The 20,373-nt window shown below is 39.1% G+C and overlaps 1 protein-coding gene across 1 annotated transcript in view; it reads right to left on the bottom strand.

Moving 5' to 3' along the window:
- LOC126418826 (protein argonaute-2-like) overlaps positions 1–20,373 on the bottom strand; it is a 341,336-nt gene that overhangs the window by 177,047 nt on the left and 143,916 nt on the right. The window contains exons 9-10 of the mRNA XM_050085806.1: positions 1,224–1,361; positions 1,051–1,141 (exon numbers count right to left, since the gene is read on the bottom strand). Coding sequence (XP_049941763.1) covers positions 1,051–1,141; positions 1,224–1,361 — 229 coding nt within the window. The remainder of the gene's footprint in view (positions 1–1,050; positions 1,142–1,223; positions 1,362–20,373) is intronic.

The raw sequence follows: 20,373 nt of genomic DNA, 5'->3' as shown, positions 1-20,373 counted from the left end.
TCTATATGTCATGACAGGGTCTCAGAGTGATTTGTAATAAAATGACTCAGCACACGTTTCATTCAACGTACAGCTGAAACTGATACTGAATTTTTCTGAATTTCTGTGTTTTCCAAATTCCCAAAGTCTTTTACGATTCCCTAACTTTTACAGGTTAGATCTATTCCCCTTAGGTTCCAAGGTTATTCAGCCAACTTACCACCCTGAAATAGGGATTAAAGAAACTTGATAGGAAAGAAAGAATATCTACTGAAACCAAAAGAGAGTAGGGTTACTTATGTCATTTATTTATTCAATTATTACTTTTGTTCAATTAGTATTTTCTCTTCAATTATTATTTTTTCTAATATGAATTTAATCAATCCAGTCAGCACTGGTAGAATTCCAGTATTGTCAATAACCACACTTAGCAGATGAAAAACTATTCCTAGCTTTGAGAACTGTTAGTTTCTTTCTTAGGGAGAAAAGAATAATATACTGGAAAAGAGACGCAAGTCACTTGGCCCTCAGGAAGAAAGGGACAGGGTTGTTGTTGAGACAAAGGGAAACAAACATGAAGGGTGAGGCACCTGGACAGCATAGGATGCCGAAGATCTGATGCCTTGTCACTTTTCATCCTGGAGTTTGGGTGAACTGTCCTCGCTTCATAAACTTCCCAATCTATCCCTCTTTTCTCCTAGAGAAGGGAACCAACAGTTCTGAAAGTTATACATACTAGCATGTATTTTCATATCGTAAGGAACTGCATGGAACATTTCTGTGTTCGAGTCGTGTACTACTTCCGCATCAGATCCATGTTTTCACATTGTAGGGAGCAAACACTCACAGCTGAAAAATGAGGCCTGCAATGCAGAAACTACATGGAACTTCTTGAGGTAATTATCTTTCTTAAGTATTTACTGCATAAAATAGCATAAAAAATTAAATGTACTTACCTGTTCTTAAGATCAAAATGCATCAAAAACTATTTTTATCACAGAATAAATCATTTACAATTTATTAAATCAGTTTCTGAAATAAAATTATATCAAGTAAACTGTAAGTACTCACTCCTGCCTCCTGGCACTTAAAACAGCTGAGTTCACACGATATATGCGTTTTGATGTTGTCTGATCTGGTAATTTATACTCCACTTTAAGACCTGAAATTACAGACTAAAGTAATTACATTTCTATGATAAATTTTAACTGGAGAACAAAATGGAAGAAAAGAGTACAACAAACCTCTGAGGAAAGCTGTTAAATCTGCTACTTGGTCCCGATTTAATTCAACATCAGGGTTGAATGGAGCATATCTTGACCCAACTACTTCATCCATAATCTCCCTAACATTTTTATCTGCTGGAAATCCTTTGTGTGCCACTGTGACAAACCATATGGTACATAAATCAGAATCTGATCAGAACAAATCTTTCAACAAGAGGTCACACATTACCAAAATTCTTGGGATTATTCGAGACGGAAGAATGGTATCTTATTAACAGCTAGAGGAGGAAGAAGGAAAAGGCTATCAAACTACTGCTAATGTTGATTTTTACAGAAGCTTTTAAAACAGTTTCTTCCTCGTGTATCACAATTTGGTGCACTGGAGCATAATCTGTAAGCAGTACCAAGCTAATTTCATTAGAAGACTGAAACTTTTAGTTCAACTTCAAGTCTAACACACAGCTGGAACATCAAGAAGGTTCACTACACCATTGTACAGTCCAAATTACAAAACCACAGTTTGACCAATTCTTGGATGTTGATCATCCATCCAATCAAGTTGAATTAATGGCAAAGACAGAAAAGATTCAAAGAAGATCTGCGCAGTTTGGTATGGATTTGTCTAGCAAGCATGAGTCACGCAGATGTCATAAAAATTGTGGTGGGGCAGATTACAAGATAGGCACTGCGCATCACAGTAAGCTTGACTCACAAAATTTTATGACTCCACGTTCCATAATGAGTCAAAAAAATACAACTTCCTCAAAAATACAAATTGTGCAATAACATTGCTAAAAAAATTACAGAAAATCAGACTTATATGTATTTGTAAGGTCAACATACTATGAGTTTCTCATTGCTTCTGCTTCATCATCCATAATAGTTTTTTGGTTTGCACATCACTTTTAACAATTTGAATTCAGCTATTTTTGTTGCTATTTTCCATCATTGTTTTACTGTTGTCACAAATCCATAAACTTTTTTCATTTATGGATTTTGTATTTTCTTGTTTCAAAAACACTATTTCTTTTAAAATAAGGATTTTGAGGTCACTATTTAGTACCTTGATAATTTCTTTTTTTATTTACCATTCCAAAACCGTTGATGTTTATCATGCACACAATCATGACGTGACCAATTAACATCGTCCCAATCCACGTTCACACAACTTCCATGTAACAAGTTCCACTTCAGGCACATTTTGTGTTTTTTTCTGAGACTGATGTATCAGTATAGTGCTGGCCTATTGGCACTGTCTTGATTTATTTATTTGAACAGTATGCCTGGCAAAGTCAAACCACTTCCTTCATCACTCTTCCTGATGGGTTAGACTGAGAATGGTAATTAGAAATGATAACATACTTGACAACTTCCCATGTTGAAATTCTTTAAAATTATAAACTGTGTGCCATTACCAATGAGTAATCTCCTTGTCTCACATAAAAAAGTTAACTATTGATGTTTTATTTGATACTTTAATAGGATACAGTGTCAGATATTGTGACCAACACTTAATTGCTACAAAAAATGTAAGGTGCTCCATCTCTACCTCTTGATAATGGTCCAAATATATACTCAGCTGTCAAATTATGTAATTCCTTTGGCACTATGGGAAACGTGTTAACACCTAAATCGTTGCTGTTAACTTTAACTTTCTGAGACAAGACACCTATACCTCAAAACTTCCTTCACTAAGTTCGCAGCACTCGATTCAGTCAGCGAAATAACAAACAGTGTAGATGGAAGTAAACACAACAAATCTTCTGATAAAGGTTTAAACAGAGTTTCTAGTGCCTGGAGGCACAAAAAAGCTCCTTCTGTTAAGTGGACAGCCATGGGAAAGGCCTTTCACCTCCCCTTCATCATGCTTTACACCGAGAATATTCTGTATTCAAAAAGTAGATCCCCACACTACATTAACTGATGTAGCAGAAAACACTCTGGACATGGAAGAACACTGTTCACATGGCAAGGAAACTGGCTTTGAAGTGAGTACATTGTCACTACTGTGTAGTGTGAAAGGTCTGTGGTCTGTGCAACAATTTCACTGATTCAGGATCCCTTATTACAAAGTGTTATGATTAATACAGAATGATAGGAAAACAGAAATACCAGTACTCCCTAGGATAATACAATTCAGTGTGCATTAATCAAGAAATAAGCTCCATATACTGCAAGCATTAATGGATGAACATTCACCACCCCCATTTGTAATAACACAACATGGGGTGAAAGACAGTGAAATTGAGTATCACAAAATAGATGGTTACCGTATTTACTCGAATGTAAGCCACACTCGAATCTAAGCCACACCTGAAAAATGAGACTCGAAATCAAGGAAAAAAAATTTACCCGAATCTAAGCCGCTCCTGAAATTTGAGACTTGAAATTCAAGGTGAGAGAAAAGTTTTAGACCGCCCCTCCAAATCGAAACAAAGTTGGTCCATTGTAATGTGAAACACAATTGAGGTCGAATGGATGAAGATACAGCTACAGTAGTTTGGTTCGAGTCATAAGCTTAACAGTTAAGCTCCGTCCGTATTTATACAGGTACCCTTCCTTTTTCAAGTGCTTTGTCTGGTTTGAATCGATTGCTTATTTTGCTTTGATCTGATAAGTGCCGTTCTCTTTGTTATAGGTGTTTACGTCACTCTAAGCTGAAAATGCATTATTGTACTGTCTCATGCATTGTTTGTCGCATTCTGATAACGAGTGTTTACGACCTGTCGCCGCTCACGACGTGGCTTGCGTAGGGTTCGCTACTGAATCTTACGGAATTGTCTCATTAGCGAAACAATGGCAAGAGACTGCTATTTGTTGTTACTTACACTGCTGCTTTCTCTGATAATGATCAACAAGAACCAAATAATAGCTGCGTATGATAGATGTTCTGAACGAGAGTTTAGCGAAAATTTTTCTCCGTTTGAAAATCTTTGCAGACGCCTCTTTAGTACATTACATTCTGCACAGAAGTTAGAGTCACCTTAGATTTAAAAATTTAGTCAGTTGCTGTGCTTCATTTCTGACTGTATCACTATTCAGTATAAGAATAATACGAATATAAACATGAGATGATATATATATTCATCCGCGTTTGCTGTTGTCTTGGTCTAGTTTCGTAGTTTATTAGGCAGACAGGATTTAAATGAGATAGCAGCAAACACGAAAGAATACATGGCATAATGTTTACATTCTCCTGCCTTTTCTTTTAATTTATTTACTGACACAGGGATTTTGGTGCCAGTATTTATCTTTGTGCCTGCAAAGCATACCTGTCTTGCGCTACATATATTTGACGGCAGAAGTTAGTTGTGGCGACAACTACCAACATTTTTCAGAACTTCCGCTTCCTTCGCACTCGATTCTAAGCCACACGTGGTTTTTTGGATTACAAAGACCGGAAAAAAAGTGCAGCTAGATTGGAGTAAATACGGTATGTGTTAGATGTGTTAGCAGATAACTGCAGGCAACAACGTGAAAGGGGGTGGGGGTGGCAATATTTGTTAATGAACATCTCACATTTTAAAAAAATCTCATTTGTTGAACAATATACTAAAGAAGGTACAAGTGGAATGGCTCCTGGTTTTGTGGCCCACACAAACACTCAGCCTGGGGTATTATGTTGTGACAGGCAGACCATTACACAATGCATCATCCCCCGCACCGCATTTGGATTACAGTGCTACAAGGATAGCAGTGCCGAATGTGCAGTGTCATCATGGTGGAAATACAACATTGAAAACCGAGTGCACGTACAATTTGGAACCTGTACCAACTACACATCAATAATGGCAGCAAACAAAAAATTTGCTCGTGGACTTTGAGGACAATGCCACCACTGACAATGTTTTAACGGACAAAGATTGCAACATGATATTAATGGCACTTTTGCACTTCCCATGAGACAATTTGTATATGTATTACTGATTACTGCATCATCACAACCAGTTGTGTGCCATGAACAATTGGCAGCCATGTGGCCTCTTACACCGGACAATACAATTACCTCTTCAGCCTCAGCCCCGCATTACAGTGTGCATCTCGAACTAAAACTGTTGAAAACTGACCGCCTGGCTTAGTGGTTCGTGACAGTGGACAGTGTTTTTGAAGCAACCAGAACTTCATTTGACAGTTGGGAATACGTTAACCTATTCTGCCATCTAGCAGGACAGTCTGAACTAATCAGAAACCTTATCCTGTCACCGACACATTCAAACAAGTACAGCACAGCAGAGACTGTTCTCTTGCAGAGATTGTCCTGAATACTGGAAAAACAGTTACGTCATGCTCCTTGCGAGTTCCCAAACAACACCAGTGGAGCAAAATGGGCACTTCAGCCTACTCCAAAGAGCAAAGTCACATACCTCATCCCCGCAATGTGCAAACCCATGTCACCCTCGTGACAACCATGCGTGAATGCCTCTTTGTGCTGGACCTCACCACTCAACAGTACCTTTTAGTCAATGCAGGCTCTGACATCAGCTCCTTACCACACTGCAGCACATTATCCTGGCATCATCATTCTTACTTTACTCAGCGAACAACTCATAGATATCAGTCTACGGTATTACTATGCACGCTGTTCATATGTTAAAGAACATGCAGTGCACCTGGACTTTCTGCGTAACAACCATCTGTGAACTGATCATACACATGGACTTTCTACAGTTCTTCCAGCTCTTGCCCAACGTAATATGAGCAACACTTACGTAACACGCTAATGGGAATTTCACTGTGGGACTTTTCACTTTGACAGTGCCTATAAGATCTGTTCTCCTGATTTATTTGGTTTTATTTAGGTAGACAAAAGCACATTCATCTGAATGCCTTTCTGCTAGCAACTCCTACCAATGCACTCCACAAGTATGCCCAGTTGTTTGACGATATTCTCACTACCCACCAGTGATACACTGACTTTGGCAGCGCATCAGTGAGACTGAAGCAGCACTTACATCGGCATGCAAACACTTTTGTGCCCTATGCTCTCAACAGCTGGCTGCAGTAGATTGTGGACCGCCTACAACCAAGCTCCTACCCCGTCACATTTCGTGCACAATAGTCACCGTGCAGCAGTGCACACTGACAGTGGCTGACAACAATCACCACAAGGACAGTACACCACACGGTGCAGTGTTTGTAAACAGTGGAACAGACTACTCACTTTCCACACTTGGGCCAATGCATGTGCAGTTTGAGACAGAACCATGCACAACATCACGACCACCGACAGTCCTCCCGTTCACCACAAACCTTACTGTTTGTGTCGCGCAGACCTACAGACTGCCAAAAACATGATACAGGAACTTTAACAGGCACACATCATCCAACTGTCACACAGTTCTGTGGGCTTCCAGCATCAAGCCTGTCCCTGAAAAAGATGGGTCAATCGACTTTGTGGAGATTATAGGGTACTCAAACTCCAGAACTGTACATGACTGCTACCCTATACCCAACATCCAAGACTTCATGCATGCAACAGTATTCAGTGTTATTGATTGTAAGTGGGCATATTTACAAATACTAATGCACCCACATGATATCCCAAAAATGGCAACCATTACCCCTCTTGGACTCTATGAGTATCCCTTCATGCCAAATGGCCTTAAGAACACCGCACAAATGTGACAATGTTTCACTGACAGACTACTTCCATCAATTTCCATACAGCTACACCTATCACAAATGTGGCAACATTTTATTGATAGACTATCATCAGTTTCTCTTCTGCTACACATATCTCGATTCTAAAATGGAGACTTTCACGGCCGGAAACGTCATGTCTATTATGCCGTCGTCAGTTGATGAATTCTGTGTCAATTCCCAATGTTTCGTCCCCGTCTGTGGAGGACATCGTCAAGGGGGTCTGTAGCTTGATGGAAGGTCCAACACACCCACTCACAGTAGCGAGCCAGTGGTTGTGTTGGACCTTCCATCGAGCTACAGACACCCTTGAAGATGTCCTCTGCAGACGGGGACGAAACTTTGGTAATTGACACAGAATTCATCAACCGACCACAGCATAACAGCCCGGATAATTGTAATCGACATGACATATCTCGATTACATACTCTTCTTCTCCAGCACCCACAAGGACATTCACATCATCTAGGACAAGTTCTAGCAGCACCATGCCAAGTTGGTGTTTTCATAAAAAAAATAATAATAATAAAAAATAAAAATAAAAAGAGTTGACATTCTTAGGGCATATGCTCAAATCATCACACACCAAACCAAACATGGAACACATGAACATGGTGATAAATCTTACACTTCCAGAAACTTTTCATGACCTGCACAGATTCCTTGATTCCTTAACTTCTATCAGCGACACCTTCATCCCGCAGCCATATTCAGTCTCCTCTCTTGGACCATGGCTGGTAAAGATTAATACCAGAAAAGTCGAGCGGACCACGAAGAAGACAAAAGCATTCAATTGGGTGAAGAACTGTTTAGTACAAGCCATTTCTTTGATTCTCACCCCAAAGTACAACTAACACTTTCAACTGATGCGAGTAACAGTGTGGTAGGGGTGGTTCTTCAGCCTGTGGCAGACAAGAGTGCACCAACTGCTTCCGTTCTTCTCAAAGCAAACTATCTTCCTCACAAATTATGTAGTCAGCTTTCAGTCAAGAGCTCTTCGTGGTATACATTGTCAAACATATCCGTGAGGATACTGAGGGCTACCATATAAGTGTGCACACAGATCACTAACTTTTGGTGGAGGCCACTGAAATCCCATCTCAGGATGCCTGTCCACATGAATTAAGACATCTAGATCTTACTGCACACTACACCACCAACATATACCACATCCATGGTGTGGATAATGTCATTGTGGACTACCTCTCAAGAATCAATACAAGATCTCTTCAACATGATAAGTGAGATGGCCGCCGAGTGAGATCACAGGTATTTTCTTCGTCCACTAAAAGAACTTATTTTAGAGGAAATAGTGTCAAATTTAAATTTTCTTTGTTTCGTATACTTGCTGTAGTGTCCGTTCTTGTCGCACAACTGAATATTAGCGTCCCTGGAGAGCTTGTTCTTGTTCATGTTACTTGAAATCCTGATAATCGCAACATAACCGGAAATTTTGCATGACGTAAACACAAAAAATCTATTCAAGTTTTCTTGATAGTGTAAAGTTCATTGAAAAAAAAAAGACAGCTACTAGTTTCATCAGTGTCTATTCTCACAATAAAAGTGTAATTAAACGTTTCTAAATCATATTTAACTAACACATTTCGTATTGTTTACTAGTTAGGCAAACGCGATCTAGGCCTAAATTTTCCAAGTTATAAACATTTAAAAACCTGGCCAAACACGCTTGATATGTAAATTACCAATTCATTCTTCTGTCAGTGTATCTCTAAACAATTCAAAAACAACAACAACCACACATAAGACCTTTGTGTCGTTTTTTGTTTACACACAGCCAATCTCACATCCTTGACAAATTTAAAACATTCTTTAAACTTACTCACTGACTGTTAGTGAGAAATGTGGGAGCTATTATAGGGTAGTCAGTAGAAGGATTTCTTCCAATCCAGTAGGAAATATTTTCACTGGCGGTGGGGGGATGCAGTGGGGAAATGTTGGTATAACAGAAGAGGTTCTCTCCTAAAACTGCAGACTATGCAGTAGGAATATTTTGATTGGAGAACGGGAAAGGAAAATCTGTGCCCTTCAGACGCAGTTGGAGGAAGAAGGAAGGATCAAGAGAGATAGGTGGGAGGAGGGTGGTTGAGAACTGACAGCTGGTAGGAGGATAGGAAGAAAGAGAACGTGATCTAACAGTTTTATCAACACCAAAAACAGGTATCTACCACCGCCAGAGTTAAGTGGAGAAGAGCCTCAGGTGGAACGAGGAGCAAAAAATGTGCTGCACACATCAACCAAGGCCAAGAAGTGTAAGAGTGTACAAAGCGTTAGAAAGAAAAAAGTGCTGCTGCTGGGTAGTAGCCATGGGCAAGGTGTAGGACCTCAGGTACAGGTAAGTTTAGGGGCAGCGTACAAGCCACCAGTATCTTCAAGCAAAATGCAGGGTTAAGTCATGTGATATTTATGTCGTAAGAACTTTAAAAAAAAGGACCATGAAGTGATAATGGGTGGGGCAGGAAACAGTTTGGACAGGGATGGGGCATATGACATAGGTGGTGACCTGGACAAGATAGATTCCCTGACTCATGGCACCAATTTACACTTTGCTGAGCTGTTCCGGCGTCATGATCGGCCACGCCTTGATGGAGCTGTGAGGTGAATCAATGTGGGGTTAGGGATGGCTCTGAGTACAACCAACTTCACTCATGTTTCTCTGGTGCCCGTCGGGACTATCAACAGATTGGGTTTCACTAGGCATGGCCTACACTTAAACAGGACTGGGAAGGGAAGATTGGTACAGCTGATTCATGAAAGTATAGGAAGTGGATCTCAGGCCACACATGGTCAAATACCTGTTCTCATGGGTAGGAAAAGTAAGTCTTTTTTAGGATAAATCCAGACAACAGGTTCCCCTGCCTAAAGAATATCTCCAGCACTTTAACAAATACTGAAACAATCACTCACAAGACAGATTTTAACACTCCAAATATCACACATACCACATGTCACAAAGAAAAACAAACACCTGAAAAGAGTAACATGGGGCATTTCACAGACTTAAAATACTCCATCGAAACATCCAATCAATAAAAAAATAAAATACAACTATTATAAGGTGGGCCCCTATCTTTGAACTCCACAGTAGTTTGTGTTACTGAGCACTGGTGTAGAGAGACAGAAATCCAACATGTAGTGTTATCATCATATGAAAGGGCAAACTCTTACTGCAGAACTGCTTCAAGGGGTGGGGGATCATGCATTTATATCAGAAAAGAAACACAGTTCAAATCAAGGCATGATCTCAGTACAGCAAGTGCAGACAAACACTTTGAAATATCAGCTATTGAATTAACAGGGCTTGATATCACCAAGAAATTAGATCTCCCAGTGGTTGTGTGGATACCTTTTTCAATAAATTAACAGAAGTTCTAGACACAGTCTCAACTACAAATGTCAACATAATTCTGTGTGGGGACATTACCATCAACACTAACATCATAAATGAATCCAGCAGCACCCTCACAAATATCATTCAAAGTTTTGGCATGTCCCTATTGGTCAATAGTGCAACAAGGGTTACTACAATGACTGCATCAGTAATTGACTATGTGGCCACAAATACGGACAGGGAAAAATGTGATGTAGCTATAAAAGATCTCATACTATCAGACCATCTCTGTCAAATAACAACAGTAAAATCATGCATTGAATCATTCCCTGAACTACAAGCCTACAAATGACATCTATTAGAAATCAAAACAAAAGATTTTTCAATGGAACTAGCAAAGCAAAGCTCGGATGAAGTGTATAAGGAAACCAATGTGAATATGAAATTCTCTAAATTCTCCACATTATTTAAATTGAACTTTGAAAATGCATTTCCAAAAGTACAAATGTCTGTATCAACATCTCACAAAAACAGATGGATAATAGCAGATATTAAGAAGGCCTCTCAAACACTTAAATACCTCAATTCCATGTAAAAAGTCACAATGATCCAGAATTTTTAAATTTATATCATAGATACAAAACAATCTATAGGAAGGTGCTGATTGCTGCAAAAAAGGAATTTAATGACAAAATAATAAACAATGCCGGGAATAAAAGCAAAGCAGTCTGGGATGTTACAAAAAAGGAAATGGGGAGAGGCAAAGAAATGCAGAATAACATACTGCTAAGGGAGGGGGATAAATGATCCACAACACTTAGCAAACTAAGTAAATGAGAATTTTTGAAGTTTTGCAGAGAAGTTAAAGCAAAACTTCCCCAAAACAAATAAAACTCCTGTAAATAATGTTGCATGAAAATACAATGATGTTACTTTCAACCACAGAGAATGAAGTCAACATAACTATTCAAAAACAAAAAAATAAAAAGTCAGTAGGCTTAGGTGAAGTACCAATGTATATGCCGAAACAATGCATAGAGATTATACAAGGTCCCTTAACAAATATAATAAATGAATCCTTCACATCAGGAACACTTCCAGAGCAGTTAAAACAGGCAAGATTTGTACCTTTGCTTAAGAAAGGTAATGCAGAAGACATAAAATTACTGGCCCATTTCCCTGCTGTCACCATTCTCAAAAATAATAGAAGCAGTTATGAAAGACAAGATTAATGAATTACCTGAATACATATAATCACAGTTTGGTTTCCGGAGTGGCAAAAATACGGAGTCAGCCGTAATAGAATTCACAAAGGTTGTACTTGATGCTCTTGACAAAGATGAGTGTGTCACAGGAATATTTTTGTATCTTTCTAAGACCATTGATACAGCTGACTACAAGATTCTATTAAATAAATTAGAAGCATTAGGAATAAGAGGGGTAGCTAATGACTGGTTGCGATCATACCTAGCAGATAGGGTACAAAGAGTAGAGATAACACATACTTCAAATAGATGTAAACATTTAATAAAACTCTTATCAGAAGCAAAATACATTAATATAGGGGTTCCACAAGATAGCAAATTAGGACCAATGCTATTCCTGATATACAGGGTGAGCACAAAGTCTTGCCCTGATTACAAAAATTTATAACGGAATAACTGTTTGACATAATAAGTTACATTTGAAGCTGTTACATAGCTTCGTTTTTCTAGTTGTTGTGACCAGTAGATGCCGCTAGTGCTCCACAACACTGACACAGTCTGTTAGGTCATGTTAGTTGCTGGCGAAATGGCGTCAAAGCAGGAGAAAGCGCAATTTGTGCTTTGGTTTTATGGAAGGAAATCGCCCATCAGTGTTGAGTTTAAATTTCAGGCTTCTTATGGAGGCAGCCCTCCTCCTGACATTAAATCAATAAAGCAATGGTATGCAAAGTTTAACAAAACAGGCAGCGTTGAAGATTGTCCTCGAAGTGGCAGGCCTTGTGTGAGTGATGCAACTGTTGATAGTGTTTGGCAATCATTTCAACAGAGTCCGTCTAAATCAACTTGTCAAGCATCACACGAACTTCAAATACTGCAAGCAAGTGTGGTGAAGATTCTTCATGAGAGGTTTAAGTTGCATGCTTACAAAGTACAAATCATTCAGGCATTGCAACCGAATGATTTGCTGACACGTGCTGAATTTCCAACTGAGATTCTCAACAGGATTGATGGTAATAATGATTACCTAAAACGCATATGCTTTACTGATGAAACCACCTTTCATGTCAGTGGATTGGTAAATAGGCTTAATGTCCGTATATGGGGTTCAGAATCTCTACAGGCTACTGTACATTTACAGCAAGAGACAGCGAAAAAGTGAATGTTTGGTGTGGCCTCATGCATAACAAGGTTTTTGGACCGTTTTTCTTTGCAGAAAAACCCATTACCGCTAACATTTACTTAGATGTTTTGCAACAGTTCATTGCCCCACAGACAGCAGAATATCAACCATGGATAATTTTCCAGCAAATTGGAGCACCATTTCCCCCCCCCACCCCCCCCCCCCCCACCCCCCCCCCCACCCCCAGCAAAATGTTGTTGACGTTCTTCACCAGCAAATGCAATCGAAAGGCGCTTTGAACAATCTGTACGGGATTACCCTGTCATCTACTAATAATGATAACTCTACTTTTGTTTTTTAAACATCTGACAGAATTGGCAAATGGCTTAGAAAAGAGGGGGGTTATCCTTCTGCACCCCCATAAGGTTGGGCACCTACCGAAGCACCTCAAAACCAGAGAAGACAATCCCTACGTACAGTCGGGCATCTATTGTATCCAGTGTAGTGAGTGCCCCTCTGCATACATAGGCCAAACTGGCTTCTCCTTTAACATATGGTTCAGAGAGGATCAGGATCTTAGCAATTCCAAATCCGCTCTCACTAACCACCTGGAGGATCATAAACATTCCATTTCAAATATAAACGCAAACTGCAGCATTCTACATATTCAACATAAGGGCCAGGTTTTAAAGATTTTAGAAGTAATAGAATTCATCCACAGCATTTGCTGTGGTCCGCCTGGCACTTTGAACAAGCAAACTGTGCTTAAGCACGCAGTCCTGCTGAATAACTTTTCTTTTCTGAAGCAGCATACAGCCTCATTTCCTTCTCTTTCTGGTCCCTGATTACTGTACGCCATACATGTATACTTCTTAATTGGATCAGGGTTTTTTTGCCATTATTTTTGCGGCCATCAACAGACTGAACGAATGAACGGCATATGCCTGTTTCCTATAGTGAGGTCCGCAAGGTCCACCTAGTTCATTTTATATAACTGTGAAATTGACCTCTCTTAATAAAAGTTTGCAGTTTTTCATTTTATCCTATGACTATGGTACATTATAGTACTTTGGCATTATCTGTGCCCTCACTAATTATGCCTGTTTCCTATAGTGAGGTCCGCAAGGTCCACCTAGTTCATTTTATATAACTGTGAAATTGACCTCTCTTAATAAAAGTTTGCACTTTTTCATTTTATCCTATGACTATGGTACATTATAGTACTTTGGCATTATCTGTGCCCTCACTAATTAAAATAAATTACCTGTATTTGATGATGTAGAATGCGTCTCAGGTCTTATCTCGTGTAAGCCTCGATTAGTTGTCGACTGTTGGTTAAGAGGTTTTATATTGACCCCACTTTTAATGTGTCCTTTTAGTGCTATTGCTGCTAGCTATTACTTGCCGTATTACTTTCTGACAGCATAGACTGTAAGGTTTTGCTACATTCCATGTTGATCAGTAACGAGAGCTTACAAATAGGAGTGGCACATGTGTATGTTTTTTTAACTGATGATTGAGGTGCATTGTTCCCCGTTGGCACTTATATATCCCCACTAAATTTAAAACTTCTTTGCTACTCATGTAAAAGAAAAGTTTCATTGCGCTTTACAGTTTATATAATCATCTTATATCGCAGCTTCCACTCAGTTTTAGCACAGTTCTATACCGACCTGTCCAATATGCTCATGTACTACGCATAATGCACTTTTAACTTATTTTGTGTATTCTTTATGTAATTTTTTGTTGTTGTTTTTATTCATTTTAAATGCATACCAATAATTCAAATTGTGAACGGAGGGCTAGTGGCCACGCGTTCTTCTCTCCCTCAATAGATGCCAGCACTTTTGCCACTCTGGTTTACATATTTTCTTCCTCGTTCGCATCTGCTACTCCCTGTTCTGTGCTCATAGGTACCACACCGCCCCTAGTATATGTCCACAGCGGTGCTCAGGGACCGTGGCACAGTGGAAGTGTCCTGGTATTATCTGTATATTTTCCTACCCAGGCAGTCGTTTGTTGTACTGTCTCATGTCACTTTCGCATTGACATAGGTTTCATAGCACCTAGCCTGACCGGCGGTATCAAAATGTTTTTTAAAAGTTTTTAAAAACGTTTCTTATTAATTTTTTTGTTTTTTATATGTGTTATGGCATGTGAAAATTACCTCCCGCCTGTTACCATTTCCAGTGCGACACCTGAAGATGGGCTTATGAGAGCCCAAAACCGGTCCATGATAATAAAAGAAATTTACAACTGAACCGATATTTTCAACCTCTGGTTTCCCAGAAGTGTTACTCCTGGTGAAAAAATTCTCTTCGCTGATGACAGCAATATTACAGTCACTGAGAAAACATGAGAACTCCTTGCAGAGAAACCAAATGAAGCATTCAAGGAAGCTTACAATTGGTCAATCAGCAATAAAAAGTGACATTGAACATAAAGAAAACTAAAGCCATGAATTTTAGCTTCAAGAGGGAAAAAGACAATGTTAAATTAAATGTTGATGGCACCTCTATAAACTGTGTAACAAATGCAAAATTTCTAGGAACGAATATTGATTCTCAGTTAAAGTGGTGTGAACACACGAAGGTACTTGCAAAGAGAATGTCATCAGTATGTTATGCCCTTAGAGTCCTATCATCTGTGTGCAACATGCAGTGTCTTTTAGGTATGTACTATTCATATGTAAACTCAATTCTTAGCTAAGGCATTCTTTTCTGGGGAACAATTGCACAAAATATGAACACTATTTTCAAACTCCAGAAAAGAGCCACAAGAATCATAACCAAAAATGGTAGTCGAGCTCATTGTAAAGATCTGTTCAAATCACTGGGGATTTTAACTGCTCCATGTGAATACATTTACCAGTCAGTTGTACACATCAAAAATAACATTGGTAATTACTACACAAATAGTTCTGTTCATGACCATGGAACAAGAGCTAGACTCAACTTACATTTCCCAAGAAAAAAATAAACATAAAACTCAAAACAGTATTTTCTACCACGGAATAAAAATGTACAAATACCAAAAGAGATAAAAGAAATTGCAAAAATACACTTATTTAAAAAGGCAGCTAAAAAGTACCTGTTATGCAATACATATTATACATTGAAGGATTGCTTAGATAAAACAGAGTAGGGGTTTGATAAAAAAAATGTTATACAAATAAATAATAATAATGATTATAAAACATTCAACATTCCACATAACACCTTCACACTATGTTTTTTCCCCCTTCTTTTTCCCTTTTCTAGAAAAACTTACCTCCAAGCTATGCATTGCACAATACTAACACCTCTTCCTCTTTCGGAGCTCAACATCTCACTCATTATAGGGGGATGCTGACTCAGTTTTTCAGGATAGCAAATGGGAAGTTGTGGTACAGAAAATGGCACAGAGATCACCAGTGTGTGTGTGTGTGTGTGTGTGTGTGTACCAGGAGTAAATCTAATGATTGTCTCTAACTAGAAGTCTGTAAATGTATGTGGATATGAATTAGCTTATTTTAAATTGGTGTAAACTTGTAAATACTTTGACATGTCCTATACCCTTGTAAAAAGAGATCTACGGATGAATAAAACTACTACTACTACTACTACTACTACTACTAACCACATTTCAAATGAGTAAATGAATGACCCAAGCATTGCATACCTTAACAATAGCAACACAAACCTTCATGTTGAATTATAGTATCTTACCATGTCTCAAGCAACACTGCTTTGTGACATTTTGCATAACAGAACACAACCACTGGTGTCTCTTACCATGTGCTGTGAAACAGTCAAGGGGTTACATAACCTCATCCACTCTGGTGTCCTGGCTATGGTCTGCTTAGTGACAGACAGATTCATATGGGCCAATGTCAAATGCGACTGGCATTGCTGGGCACAAAGCTGTATTGTGTGCCAAAGTAAGTAAGACGGGCCACCACACCCAATCTCATTTCGTTCGCTTTCCCCATCTGGTAGACTCAGTTCTGGCATGTCCACCTTGATGTCATAGGACCACTGCCAGGGTCAGAAGGATTTTGTTACCTTCCATCAGTGATCGACGACATCATGGTGGTTAGAAGCTGCATGTACTGATGATATCGCTGCTGAATCAACAGTACATGACTGTCAAGATGAGGATCACATACTTTGTCGTACTGAAACTGGTTACCACTGATCAGGGCCATCAGTTTGAGGCAGCTCTCTCCAATAACCTGCGTCACCTTTGTGGGATCACACACATGTGCACTACCATATACCATCTGCCAAGTAATGGCCTCTCTTGGAGGTGGCAGAGGACCGTGAAGGCAGACTTAATGTGCCATAGCAGCTCCCATGGATCCTATTCAGCATTTGCTCTATATACAAGGATGACCTTCCAGCACTGCTAGCAGACCTGGTGGTCTTGCCTGCAGACTTTGTACAGCCTACAAATGACGGATCAGACGGACTTACGTACGCTAGTGGATCGTGTTCAACAACATATTTGGAACACGTAAATCCTGCCTCTGTCACCCCAATTGACTCCTAAAGTGTTTATACATGAGGACTTTGGCTCCTGTGACCTCCTGATGTTTCGAGACGATTTCATATAAGCAACTCTGCGGCCCCCTTATTTAGGACCAGACAAGGTGCTCATATGCGCTCCAGAAACATTTGACATACTAGTGCATTGCAAACCTATGGCCATCTAATGCCCGCAACTTAAATGCACCTGGATCCTCCACTACAACAACAACTCAACACAAAAGGACACCAACATGCTAGTCAATGAGAACAATGGTCAACACTCATCACCCACATCATCTCCACCCCTGGATTCATCCAGAGATGGACATGCCTTCAACGAGCTTCTGTCACCCCCCCCCCCCCCCCTCTCCTGCTGCTGCACCACTGCACCAAACATCTCTGGCCATGGCACAGTGGACAATCTCTGGACTGTGAGAAAGGAGAGACAATATATGTAAAGTGGCTTGTGTGAATAAAGTACTTATTGCCTTACAAGTGAACCCAGTGAGGTTTACAAAATCAAGAGCAACCCAGTACTCAGAAGATACAGAAAGTTATTTTGTACAGCACAGCTTAAATACTCTACAACTGACAATAACGAACTGAGTAATGGTGTCTATGATTTAAAGGAGTTTCTACCATGACGGGTCCTCACTCCTCATACTGTACTGATAGACTTAACAGGGCAATTAGGCAAACAGGCTCCACTGACCTTAGTACAGCTGGACACCTAAATATTGACGAAAACCCCTGCAGTATTACCTACACGAAACTAACAGATATAAGAAATTCATATTACCTCACAAATATAATAAGCTCTGACATTACAGTAACAGAGTCATGCTCCAGAAAAATAAATTCTGCAATAGTCAACAAAAATGTAGTAGACAAACAGATACCCTGAACCCTGAACATCAAGAGAACAAACCTAAGCATCTAGTTTAATAGCCCTACACAGTAGCTAAATTTTAATGTATGTCTTGTAGCAGTTCACCTGCTTTTATTTCTTCGTTTGTTGATTGTTGTCCACAGTGTTGACATACTGCGTTCTTGCACTGGCTGAGAAAATGGGTTTTTGGGGATTCCAACACTGACTACTTTAAATGATGTAGCTGACAGATGCAGAGTTGTGTTTCACTGTCTTTTACCTTCACTTTTCACAACCCCCCAATAAAACACAGTTATATATGGCCAGTGCACTATTGTTCAAACTTCCCATATATACATTTAATATTTAGCAGGCAAACATTCACATTCTGCTACAACAGTTTACTACTGAACATCTACGAGCAGTAAAACCCTAACCACAAAGTTCACAGTTCTTGAACAATAGAAAGGTACATACGGAGCAGACACTGTCATAGTTTTTATACACAGCCTAATTGTGTAACACTTATTACACTGTTAAGTTGAAGCAGTGTTATTGTTCTAACCAACACAGGTTCCTCATCTGAAACTCTGACGTGGACTGACTGTCTCATGACTAAAAATGGTGTCCTTATATATCCTCACAATAATAGGTGCTGAAACTCCACACTGTCCGAAGTTAAATTTACAGAAATTACAATTAAAACTTAACTCACTCAATTAACTGAATACATCGAAAAATTGATTCTTTTTAGCAGTTTTTTCTATTACAAGAGTTAGGCCGAATTATTTGTTTAAATCACGAAATTGACATTTATAGTTATGCAAACAATATTTTTGATAAAACTGTTAAATACCTTGGAATTAATTTAGAGCTGGTTTCGCAAACATGTTTCCGAATATAGCCAAATAGATACTTTAAGATTACTAGTATTTCGTCTTCCAAATGTTTATAATTAGTACAGAATTTATATTTGTTTATACATCAACAGTAGAATTTAAGTTACGAAACAATCACTGATTTTGCCCCAGAACAAAAGATGCCAACTAGGAACAGTCAAAATAAATTACAAAATCAATTACATATATAAAACTAAACATAAAATTAGATCTGGTGTTATATTCTTTAAAACTGAGGGCCAACCTTTCTCTTTTATGAAAATGCAGATTATATTCACGTATGTTAATGGTGCAGATGACGAAGAAATTGAAGAAATGTATGATGAAATAAAAGAAATTATTCAGATTGTGAAGGGAGACGAAAATTTAATAGTCATGGGTGACTGGAATTCGAGTGTAGGAAAAGGGAGAGAAGGAAACATAGTAGGTGAATATGGATTGGGGGACAGAAATGAAAGAGGAAGCCGCCTGATCGAATTTTGCACAGAGCACAACATAATCATAACTAACACTTGGTTTAAGAATCATGAAAGAAGGTTGTATACATGGAAGAACCCTGGAGATACTAAAAGGTATCAGATAGATTATATAATGGTAAGACAGAGATTTAGGAACCAGGTTTTAAATTGTAAGACATTTCCAGGGGCAGATGTGGTCTCTGACCACAATCTATTGGTTATGACCTGTAGATTAAAACTGAAGAAACTGCAAAAAGGTGGGAATTTAAGGAGATGGGACCTGGATAAACTAAAAGAACCAGAGGTTGTACAGAGATTCAGGGAGAGCATAAGGGAGCAATTGACAGGAATGGGGGAAATAAATACAGTAGAAGAAGAATGGGTAGCTTTGAGGGATGAAGTAGTGAAGGCAGCAGAGGATCAAGTAGGTAAAAAGACGAGGGCTAGTAGAAATCCTTGGGTAACAAAAGAAATATTGAATTTAATTGATGAAAGGAGAAAATATAAAAATGCAGTAAGTGAAACAGGCAAAAAAGAATACAAACGTCTCAAAAATGAGATCGACAGGAAGTGCAAAATGGCTAAGCAGGGATGGCTAGAGGACAAATGTAAGGATGTAGAGGCCTATCTCACTAGAAGTAAGATAGATACCGCCTACAAGAAAATTAAAGAGATCTTCGGAGATAAGAGAACGACTTGTATGAATATCAAGAGCACAGATGGAAACCCAGTTCTAAGCAAAGAAGGGAAAGCAGAAAGGTGGAAGGAGTATATAGAGGGTCTATACAAGGGCGATGTACTTGAGGACAATATTATGGAAATGGAAGAGGATGTAGATGAAGATGAAATGGGAGATACGATACTGCGTGAAGAGTTTGACAGAGCACTGAAAGACCTGAGTCGAAACAAGGCCCCCGGAGTAGACAATATTCCATTGGAACTACTGACGGCCGTGGGAGAGCCAGTCCTGACAAAACTCTACCATCTGGTGAGCAAGATGTATGAAACAGGCGAAATACCCTCAGACTTCAAGAAGAATATAATAATTCCAATCCCAAAGAAAACAGGTGTTGACAGATGTGAAAATTACCGAACTATCAGCTTAATAAGTCACAGCTGCA

This window comes from Schistocerca serialis, chromosome 9, assembly GCF_023864345.2.
Source record: "Schistocerca serialis cubense isolate TAMUIC-IGC-003099 chromosome 9, iqSchSeri2.2, whole genome shotgun sequence".
Taxonomy (NCBI): domain Eukaryota; kingdom Metazoa; phylum Arthropoda; class Insecta; order Orthoptera; family Acrididae; genus Schistocerca; species Schistocerca serialis.
The sequence above is the reverse complement of the archived record's forward strand: the minus strand, read 5'-3'. Positions and strand labels throughout refer to the sequence as shown.